General features: G+C 33.0%; 1 protein-coding gene across 4 annotated transcripts in view; it reads left to right on the plus strand.

The window, feature by feature from the left end:
- The window catches only part of LOC121374897 (glycogen debranching enzyme-like), a 69,174-nt gene extending 58,387 nt beyond the window's left edge, over nt 1–10,787 (plus strand). For 3 of the 4 annotated variants that reach the window (XM_041502020.1, XM_041502021.1, XM_041502022.1), the window contains 5 exons: nt 1,781–1,810; nt 4,854–4,938; nt 5,561–5,749; nt 6,880–6,962; nt 7,557–10,787. In XM_041502020.1, the coding sequence (XP_041357954.1) occupies nt 1,781–1,810; nt 4,854–4,938; nt 5,561–5,749; nt 6,880–6,962; nt 7,557–7,566 (397 nt within the window). In that variant the 3' untranslated portion in view covers nt 7,567–10,787. The remainder of the gene's footprint in view (nt 1–1,780; nt 1,811–4,853; nt 4,939–5,560; nt 5,750–6,879; nt 6,963–7,556) is intronic. The other variant, XM_041502023.1, reaches the window with a different exon arrangement.

The raw sequence follows: 10,787 nt of genomic DNA on the forward strand, positions 1-10,787 counted from the left end.
GCTAGTCTTGTGTTCAGGTAGTCAGAGTATGATTAAGCATAAATGTTTTGACTAGTTAGGCTGATATATATGTACTGGGAATCCAGTACACGTACAGGCCTAAATAGTCAGGATTGTTGCTGTTTAAAGTTCATATTACAAAAATAAATGAACTAATGTATAAGCTTATTATCATTCAGTGCATGTTTTGGTTTTTTTCATTGATTTTGCTTCTGTTTACCCCACTTTGCTGAGTATGGGCACTCGCGTTCTTGACATAGGGGCTTTGCAAACTGTATTAACATGGCTGTCACAGGGCTCACCCTGGATCAAAAATACCTATTGCCAAAACATTTGCCATTTGAATGGGATTGTTATTAACCATAATGAAAATATTTTAGCCCCCAAAATAGTTTTGCTCCGTAATATTAAGAGTTTTTATATATCGATATAAAAATGCATCTTTCACAGCTAATTATGTACAAACTGGAATAAAAACAGCCCATGTTATAATTTCTATAATTAAAATATACACAGATTTGTTACAGTCAGAACTCTGCATAGGCATCTAAAGACAGAAATGGGGGTAGGGGCATTTAGTATATTACTCTGAATTTTCAGTTGGGTGGGGTGAGGTGGGGGGTGGGGGTGGTAGGGATGGGGAAACATGCATTATCTTCAGAGTTGAGGCCATAATAACACCTGCCACATGCACACCTGCTTCCAAGGCCTGTGATATTAAATCAATAAATGTTTAGAAATATGTGGGTGGGTGTTTGTAGAGGGGTTTTTTTTCTTTCTTTTTTTCCTTCTTCTTTTTTTCTCCCTCCCTCTCTCCCCCCCCCCCCAAAAAAAAAAAAGAAAGAAAAAGATTCATTGTCGGTTAGTTTTTATTATTTTGGTTCAAAGACTTTGTTAAGTTAGAAAACAAAGCTATAGGTCATTGCTTTCATACATGTTGAAAACATGGCATTAAAATTAATAACCATAATTATTCAAATAAGCAATGTGCTGTATTCTGGATGACCTTGTTTTTTGTTATCGGTCACTAGATCGCTAATTGAGCATTGATTTGGTAATATATGTTTGAGGTGTCGGATAAATCGAAGATAGAAATTGGCTCAGCCAAAATTTTAGCCACTTGCTAATTTTATCAGCCAGTTTTGTAAAAATTAGCCAATGGCTAATTTGGCTACTGACAGCACCAGCCCTCTTGTCACGTGACTCAAAATACAATATGTCACATGTCTGAATTATTGACTATTGCCTTAATTCAGTTATTTTTACCTGAAGTGGGATCTGATAGTTATGTAGATGGTTGCATTAGGTACCTTTAGGAATACTTTAGATAAATGTATACATTTTTAGATAATACTTTGTTGGGCAATTAAATAGGTCAATGGTCTGCGACAGTATGCCTTTAAAACAAAAATTAATTTATGTTTTTTGGTGGGAAGCAACTTTGACAGGGCATTTTATTTTTAACATAATAAATGTCTCGCTCATAATCAGTCTTAAATTAGATTTTTATACCTTAAAATATTTTTCCTTGTCTACATTTGGGGAATGCATAAGTGTGACACATTCTTCTTTTTTTTACCCATGGATATACTTTGTACACAATTTAGTACAAAATTTATTCAAGTATTTTCCGTAATATCAATGTTTGTTCAGAAGGTGTGGACGGGGCCTGACTCACATAGTATGCATATCAATCATAGATCCAGGGGATGCTGGGGGTGCACACCCTCTAACTTAAATTCAAAGTTCTCCAAAAATTCTATAATTTGTTTCTTTTTAGTTGGTCAGATGCATTACCATGTTCGGCTAGGTGGGTTATTTTTTTGTTATTTTTGTTTTTGTTTTTTGCTTTTAGGTCAAATGAGCCGAATGCTCATGTGACCTATTGCGGTCTGTCTTCACCCATCCTTCTGCGATGCGCTTCGTCGATTGTCCGTCGTGCATAAACTTTTCATATTTTCGATTTCATCTCCAAAACGTCTTGACCAATTCTAACCAGACTCCCCAGGGTCCTGAGGATGGGGCCCAAAAGGGGAAAATTAATCCAATTTAAAAGACTTCTAATTTTCCAGAAATAGTCTTCATATATGTAAAGGTCAACAAATGGTTGAGGGGTGAAGTTTAAAGGCATACAGTCACAGATATATATGTATAGGGCCTTATTTCTCTAAATATGGATTATAAATGAAAATTATTCATTTGTGATACCAAACCTCATTATTGTATCACTCAAAACATTTTAACTGAACCACGATGGAGGGAATCCTGTGACAATCCCTGAGCCAGTTTCATTTTTAAATCTTGGAATGCTTTTATGGGATATCTAAAACATATGACGAAACGCGTAGTGACGAGGCTATATATATTGCAGCCGTGTAATGTACCTTTGAATTTTATATACTTGACCGCTGTGTATAGAGCCTTGGCAAATGAGGACCAGCTATATGCAAATTATTAAAAATATATTATTTCATGACAAAATAATGACGAATTTGCTGAAATAAAATAATAAACGAGGACAAGGTATAGTCGAACATGAATTCACTATTTGTTTTCATTCTTATTTTTTTTGTCTTTTTAAAAATTGTTTTTGTTGTGTTGTTTTTTGTTTGTTTTTGTTTGTTTTTGTTTTTTCTGTTTTTACGGAGCCATTGTACACAGAACCACTGCAGGCACGTGTACAGGAATTTAGAGACATGCTCTCCCCCCAGAAAATGTATTGAGAAAAGAAAAGAAAATTTGCGTGAGCGGGGGTTGAGCACACGCCTGGACTGACAGCAGAACATTGTGCAGCATTCGAAATAAGCACTTGTCCATTTGTCCTGACAAGTGAAAATCTTATTTGGACAAGCGAAATGTACCTTGGTGGTTGTCCTGTAGACAAGTGAAAATGTTCAATGCAGTTTCATTTTAAGCAATCAAAAACATTGTCCTTGTACTTTAATAAAACAAACTATTTATTTGGACAAGTGAAAATATTGGTGGACAAGTAGATTTCTATATGTATTTGTCCAGTGAACAAAAAATTCTGCTTATTTCTATCACTGTTGTGGTAGATCGTTTTTGCATAAAGCCACCCCTGCCTAAAAATACTTGTTAGCAGACAGTTTAATATAAAATGTCACAATTCTATTATATTAAAAAATTATGAAATGCACGCACCCTCATCCGAATTCAAAGTTACCTGAGAAATCCTGCAAGTAATGGAAAATAAAATGCAATAAAATAAAATGAAATAAATAAAACTAAAATTGTTATGAAAAAATTATCATTATAGCATAATAGTGTGTATCTGACCTTATCACCTGATTTTCTGGTGCCACATTGTCATTTCATAGACTTGGATAAATGAAACTTAATTATTAAGTAATCACACATAGGTTTTTTCAAGTTCTTCATCACTAACCTGCTACTAGATGCAAAGAAAGCAAAGAAAGTGGGCCCTACAATATTTACACTTTGAGGCAACATCAATTTCCCTAAATGGACATTGACAGGGCAAAGTCAGGCTGATCAAAGCGGATGTTGAAGCCTATCATATATAATGTTTCTGTATATATATTGGGTTCCAGTGTATATAATCTTCTGTTAACTCTCACTCCAGTTAGCTTAAACTTCTGCATGAGATCTTCTAGTTCGGTCAGCTGATAGAAATAAGGTGCCAGAAAGCCATGCTAGATGGTAATGTGCCCTTTTCATTGGTTAATGGGTCTTGTCATTCAAGAAATTTTAAGCTACAAGGCAATACCTTATCTTGCACAAGTGAATTCACGAGTGCAAGATAAACAGTATTGCCGGGGTAGCGAGTTGGGTATTCTGTTTATTACCCATTATCAATCTTTATCATTTTATGAAAGATTTTCAAAGGATACTGTTATTGAAAACAGGTTTGCAAGTTGAGAATAAGAGACAGCATTGCATCATAGCTGTTACATACATATCGCTGATACGTATGTTAGTTATTGACATAACTGCCACCATGATGGTTATTTGTTGTTGCCTAACAATTGTCATGTCAAAGCCTGTAACGAAGCACTGATTATGACGTCAAAAAGTATCTAGGGGAAAAAATGTTTTGTTTTTGTTTCCCTAGAGAAAGATTATTTTTCTTTCCCCACTTCTCTCTGCCCATATGGCTTTAATTAATATGGTCAATATTAAACTTATATTTAATTTTTTTAAACTTGATAAAAAAAAAAAAAAAAATACATAGGACTCTGTCGATAGGCGCTTGGTGCTACCTTAGAACATTAGGACGATCCGAAACATATAGAATATACACACTGATATTCTAAACAAGAAACTACATTCATTATGAAATTTAATCATTAAACTATTTCATTACACATCTTACAATGACAGCAAACTCAGGACAGCCTCTTTACCATCAGTAAATGAGATACGATAGATTTGGTAGAAGAAATGCGATTGAATTATTTCAATTCCATCTTAAACTTGTGAAATTTCCTCCGAGATACTGAATTTTATTAGAAATTGTTTACATACTTGAGATATTTGTATTTTTGGCACAGCTCTTTATATTGTGTTTTAATTTAACTCATACATTTTTATATCCGTTTATGCATTTACCCAATAGCCGATGTATTTTTTTGTGCTGTGATGTCATTAAACATTCATTCATTCATTCATTCATTGTGCTTGGATCTCTAATATTAATAAACCAGAAACCAAGATCTCATCACCTTTTTGACCGTTTGATGTTGTAAAGAGACATGTTAGTAATTTGCTGAATCAATTGGTATATTTTAGCACCAACATGGTGTGGAATTCTTAAAGCCAGAAAATACCAAATATAAATCTCCTCTGTGGTAATAATAAGCTTTGTATTACAGGGACTGGGCATACAGAGGATTCTATGACAATGCCACAGATTCCGATGACAGAGCGGCTTTGGGATTTAGCTACCATCAGGGACCTGTAAGTTTCAGTTAGATGTTAAGTGTTTTTTATTGCTCATCAGATCATTCTGTTGTTTTCCCTTTGTTTGGCATCAAGGGGAGGGATGTAGCCCAGTAGTAAAGTGTTCACCTGATGTGTGGTCGGTCTAGGATCGATCCCTGTCGGTGGCCCATTGGGCTATTTCTTGTTCTAGCCAGTGCACCATGTCTGTGTATCAAAAGGCTGTGGTATGTGCTGTCCCATCTGTGGGATGGTGCTTATAAAAGATCCCTTGGGTTGCTACTAATGGAAAAATGTAGCGGGTTTCCTCTCTAAGACTATATATCAGAATTAACAAATGTATGACATCGAATAACCAATGTGCTGTAATGGTGTTAAACAAAACAAACAGACTTGTTTGGTATTGACGCAAAAAGTAATTCATACCACTGCAACATACTCATCACGGAAGTTAATGAATGTTAAAACAGATGTGTGTGTGTTGACTTGAAAGGTAAAATTAAGTCTTTTCATTAACACAACAAACCTGGAACTATATACAGATCAGGTATTAAATAGGAAACTGATGTAAGGTTTTATCTGACAGTGTGACATTTGAGTTGTTTGGTATTAATTTAATGCATGTTAATTTTATTTAAAGGAATGGGTCTGGCCAATTGGATTCTTCCTGAGAGCAAAACTGAAGTTCGCATCCCTCTTAGAAACATCAAGGCCAGGCGTTCTGCTGGAAACCGTGCACTTTGTGCAGTCATCCTTGTCGAGACATTACAAAGAAATCATAGATTCCCCATGGCAGTCACTGCCAGAAATGACAAACGCCGATGGTGCAGTGAGTAGTGCATTATGTTACCCATTTATGGTGTGGATTAAGGTGGGGCCCCTTTTTTGGGTCATCATTAACTTTGTCTTTGTATAAGGTGAGGAGGCTTGCCACCAAACTACATTAAAAACTCCTAGATATGTGCTTACAATCTTCATTAAATTTAAAAATGTATACCTCATCATTTAACATAACAAATTCTAGTCACAAAAGTGAGGTCTAGACCAACATGTTGAAGTTTGGGTAGCCAGGAGTGCAGAAAGTACTAGCCCGCTCGCCAAATGCGAATAAAACTTGTGACGGACAAATTGCAAAAATTAATCTACCAGTCCGACAGGCGATCTGTCTTTTTCTGACTGACAGTAATTGTTGTTTTTTTCCATCGAATCTGCATGCCACAATTCCAAACCATGCAAACAAACGGTTAAAACTCCCAAACAAAAACAAAAAATACATAAAATACATATACCGCATTGATAACTTCAGAATTTCGAACTGTGCAGGGGTCACAACTAGCTCGTGAGTCACCTCTAGCCCTCCCCTTATTGACATGTTGTAGGAGAGGGCTGAAGATGACTGTGTGTAATACTTTGGCAATCGTTGATGACAAAATGGTAGCCAGCTACTGTGTCTAAAATACAAATTTTTTCATTAATCTGATGCCACAAAGCTTTAGATTGATTATTGTCGAGTCCAGTCATGACATTAAACTTAAATGTTGTTAACCAGTAATAACGCTACACGAAGAAACCTGACGCCTCTATGCATTGTACTTGTGGTGACAGAGCCAGTGTGTGACCTCGTGACACATGTATACTACAATGTATATTGTAATATTGTTAAACAATAACATATTGTCATATAGGCTGGCAGACTAGTAGAAATTCTGGTGGGTAGTAAATTTTAGTTGGTTTTGATCTGGCTGGCTAGTGAAATATTTTCTATTTCTGAACTCCTGGGTAGCGTTTCGTTTTGTCAGGAATTTGAAGGATCTAATAAGTCCATGTTTAACTCTTTTAATTCAAAAAGAAACTATAGACAAATGGGAAATATGTGGCAGTATATTTACTAGATTGGCTCACTATAATTTATTATATGCGATAGTTTATTTTATCAATGTTTTCCCCCCCTCCCACCAGGTCTGTCCGTTCAGCTGTCGTGCCCAAGCCTGGAGTGTCAGCTCTGTGTTGGTGGTTTTGCATTATCTGGAACAACTACAAAAGTGAGTATAGATTGACGATAGCACAAGGTTTTTCCAGCATAGGGTTCTGGAACCGTAGTTGGTTATAGGAACACAAATAAATGAAAATTGAAGATTTTACACTGATATTACGTAACATTTTGATCAGTATTGTGTTGCAATTTGCTACGTAAGTTTCAGAGATAACTACATGTTTAAAACATTAAACAGTAGTTGCTAATCAATTTTCAGTCCACTAGAAATATTACTAATCAAGATTTTGAAAAAAAAATTTCCCTGGATATGTCATTCATTTGTTGATTTTATTATGTGCAATATTTTTCACCAGAGTAGATTTTTCATAGGGTAATATTCATATTATTGTTGCAAAATGATCCTAATATGGTAAATTTAAAAAAAATGGATGCATCTCGCTTGACTTTGACTATATTTGATGGGAATTATGGCATAGACATAATTGGAACCTACATACAGGTACCTCAGATATTTATAAAAAATTTTTTTAATATAATATAATACAGTAATTATCTGCCAAAGTAAACATGACCTCAGTTAAATATTGTGCAAATTCAATATTTGTCTTTCTATCTTTCTTTCTTTTTTTTCTTTTTTTAGGACTGACTAGATGTGCTGATTTGGATATGGTTCCAGTTTAAACAAGAGATATTGTCTTGAACTGCATAATGAAAAAGCATAAAAACAAAAAAAAACAATTCACGTTAATATGGTTGGATTTTATTGTCTCTCTTTCCCCCTTTTCTCATTAAATCAAAGGGGATATTATAAGACCGCTGTCTGTGAGTGTGTGTGTGAATTTGTCCACTGCTTAGTTCCCATGCATTATAACAACATACCAGAGTATAAGGGTTGAATATATGTACTCTAGATGCTAGACAAAATAGACTGCAACTGGTAACATATAAAATATGGTAGGATTAGAAGGCTTGTAAAGGGAAATAATAACCTTGATTTTTTTTTCATTAGTTCATCAAATAATGTAAACTGAATCAGTTGTGTTGTTTAAATAAATACTACCTTAGTTTGTCACCTGTAATTGATAATTTATGTTGGAAGTGTTTTTAAAGTATGTACAGTATGGATTGTGTGTTTATTATTTACTGCAACTATGTTTACATTAAACCATCAGTCAAGTGAAATTCATTTAATATATATTGATAAAAACATAGAACTAGCAGTAAATTAGTGTCATTGAAGTTACCAGAAAGAATCTTCAGAAGCATCTTTGTGTATTCAAATAGACATGGAATATAACATTAAAAATTATCTTTTAAATGTGATGAAATAATGGCTTACCATGTACATGGTTGCCTTGTTTTTTAATTAACGTAATTCATTGATCTAATACCTTTGCTGTAATATAACGAAGAGTAGCTTGTACTGATTGTTTTTGAACAGAATATAATTATGTTTAAATCAAATGTTAACCTTTAATAAGTATTGTTTTATTACTTGGAAAAATATGTTCCTTCGCAGTCTATTGTCTGGTGTTAATAACTATTATGCAATTTGATCTTTAGTGAGCTTGAAATAATAGTGCACTTTGGTTTGCGTTACTGAGCATAGGACATTTCATTACTACCGTCTTTCTACTGAGGATACTAATTCCGGAATGTTGGACTGTACTGTTTCTCAGTTGTGCTTTAAGCTTGTGATTGTTTTTCTTGTGGTCTTGTTCCTGTTTTGTTTTTATTTTTAGCATTTTGTTTTGTTGGGAGTTGTATATTTGTGTTCTTTATTTTGTAATTTTTTAAAAATAAATTTGAGTGGCTAGTAAATATTTTACTAGTCAGATTTGAGGAGCTAACTGCCAAACACCTTCCCATTATTATTAGTTTAGTATAAGTTAAGAGCACTACTTAAGACCAGGTTAATAAAATAATAATTAATTTAAAAAAAATTAATAATAAGGTCACAATTGTGTAAACAGATAAAAAAAAAACCCATTTAACAGGATAGATATTTTTTTTGGTTTTCGTTTGTTAAGCTGGTGTATGTCAGTTTGATTTTAAAAGCAAAAACAATATCATACATTTTACAGGTTTTAATTATTCAACTAAAAAAATCTGGAAAATTACTTTGTACAAAACTGAACAAAAGCAGCTTTTTAAAGTTTATTATAACTATGTAACTCTTAAAACTATATAACTCTTGGGATTGCGTAGCACAAACTATAGCCTTTTTTCCTTATTTGTAAACATATCTGTTCCAATATATTTGTTACCATTTGTCTTACTGAATACTGTATGAATGTTTTTGCTTTTAACTTTTGTCTAGATAAATTACTTCATCAGTAATGTTTTGGTTCTTTCAGTTGGTTTAGTGGAGTTTTGTTGTTGTTGGAGTGGGGGGTTTTTTACTTGTAAAACTAATTTTATAATTTTGTTATGCATTTGTTTTTGCCTTAAATGTTTGTATGTAGATAAATATTTCTATGTATTTTGTAATTTTGTTATGCTTTTTTTTCTCCTTTTTTTGCCTTTAAATGTTTGGATGTAGAAAAATATTTTTATATAATATGTATGTGCACAGTTGTTTATGAATTGTTGTGAATTTATTCAAATGATTGTTTTTAAGACAAGCCAGATGTATTAGTTTTTAACTCTGATCTCACTGGTATAAGCTTTTTGTGTTCAGTTCAGTATTGTTAATTTATAAATAAAACACAGAAAGGTCCAAGATCTTCCTTGCAATAAAGGTAATCTATAAAATCTTTAAACATTTTTGTAAAAATCTGCAATTTTATTCATACCAATTTGACAAATAAGCTAATCCAATCATTAAAATCACTGGAATCAGTATTCATATGAATAGTCAAACCTCAGATATACCTCAGTTTTAGTATGTGTTATTGCCATATAGAGCTCTAGTGTCTCTGCTTCAACCAATATGATTTATGATAATTTTCCAAATAACTAAATTCACCCATTATGTAAATGTTATCTGGTTTATCAAAACATTTCAGTATGAAGTTAGGCTTCAATAAAGTCTGGAGCCTTTAACATCATGGCAGTGCCATTCAAACTGCATGCAGTTCAGACTTTATTGACACCCAAGTTTTAAAACAAATTTGGGCCCCCAAATCATGTTCCTTTTAGGAATTATAAAGCTTGTGGTAGGGTGGGTTAAAAGGTCAGTACGATATTATTTAACTCTGTTATTATGAATAGAATTGTATATACATTTTTGTTTTGAATCCGGTGTCAGTATGTAGACTTTAAAATAGTTTAATGATGAATCACATATTAATGAAATTTACACATAGCAACTGATTTTGGAGTCAAATGGTTACTACTGTTACTAATTATAATTCACAAGCAATATTGTTTTCATGTTTGTATAACGTCAGCTTTGTTTTTGTGTAAATTATACTTAAATGTTTTGTCCAGTGGTTATGTTATTGTAATGTTTTAATCCATCACTTAATGGTTTCTAAACTTTTAACAATTTTTTAAGTTGTGTCAAATTATAGGATTACAAATATATTAACAGAATAATTCATATACTCCAAATTGTCTTTTCTTTTATAAAACATTCAGTTCAAAAAATATTTTTTCTCCAAATTTCAAACATTTTACCTTTTGGTTTGATGTGAAAACAGTGTACCCTATTGACACACTTTATACATTTTTATAAGAAAGTTATTCCTTTAAATATATATACATCTATATACACTATTTTATGTGTTATGTACAACATAGCTGGTTCTGTAGCATGTTAATCTTAATAGTGTAAAATAATGCACCTACAATAGTCAGTATTTATACACTGGGATCAGAGTGCCAACATGCTTTTCCCCATATTATTGAATAAATGCAATGTACAGCT

This window comes from Gigantopelta aegis, chromosome 6, assembly GCF_016097555.1.
Source record: "Gigantopelta aegis isolate Gae_Host chromosome 6, Gae_host_genome, whole genome shotgun sequence".
NCBI lineage: Eukaryota > Metazoa > Mollusca > Gastropoda > Neomphalida > Peltospiridae > Gigantopelta > Gigantopelta aegis.